A 316-nucleotide genomic window follows, 5' to 3' on the forward strand; every position below is an offset into this window, starting at 1 on the left:
AATGTTCATGGTTTCATCTGTCCTTTTCATGAAAGGGTGGTGTGACCTTTGAGGACATTGCCGTGTACTTCTCCTGGAAGGAGTGGAAGCTTCTTGATGAGGCTCAGAGACGGCTGTACCACCATGTGATGCTGGAGAACTTTACACTTATATCCTCACTGGGTAAGGCCCTCAGCCTCCCCTTTGACCTGGACTAGACTCTGTACTCCCGAGTCCCCCCTCTGCATTTTCCAGGGTAGGTTAGTCCTTCTCTCGTGTGGACTGTGGGCACTGCTTGCTTCCCCAGCTTTCTGGGTAGTTGCTTTTGTTGCTAGCT

The 316-nt window shown here is 50.9% G+C and overlaps 1 protein-coding gene across 1 annotated transcript in view; it reads left to right on the plus strand.

Moving 5' to 3' along the window:
* Positions 1 to 12: 12 nt before the first annotated feature.
* LOC116629785 (zinc finger protein 345-like) overlaps positions 13 to 316 on the plus strand; it is a gene marked incomplete at its 3' end in the record, with an annotated part of 2,685 nt that continues 2,381 nt past the window's right edge. The window contains exon 1 of the mRNA XM_032399999.1: positions 13 to 162. Within this exon, the coding sequence (XP_032255890.1) occupies positions 129 to 162 (34 nt within the window). The remainder of the gene's footprint in view (positions 163 to 316) is intronic.

This window comes from Phoca vitulina, unplaced genomic scaffold (genome assembly GCF_004348235.1).
Source record: "Phoca vitulina isolate PV1807 unplaced genomic scaffold, GSC_HSeal_1.0 scaffold3240, whole genome shotgun sequence".
Taxonomy (NCBI): domain Eukaryota; kingdom Metazoa; phylum Chordata; class Mammalia; order Carnivora; family Phocidae; genus Phoca; species Phoca vitulina.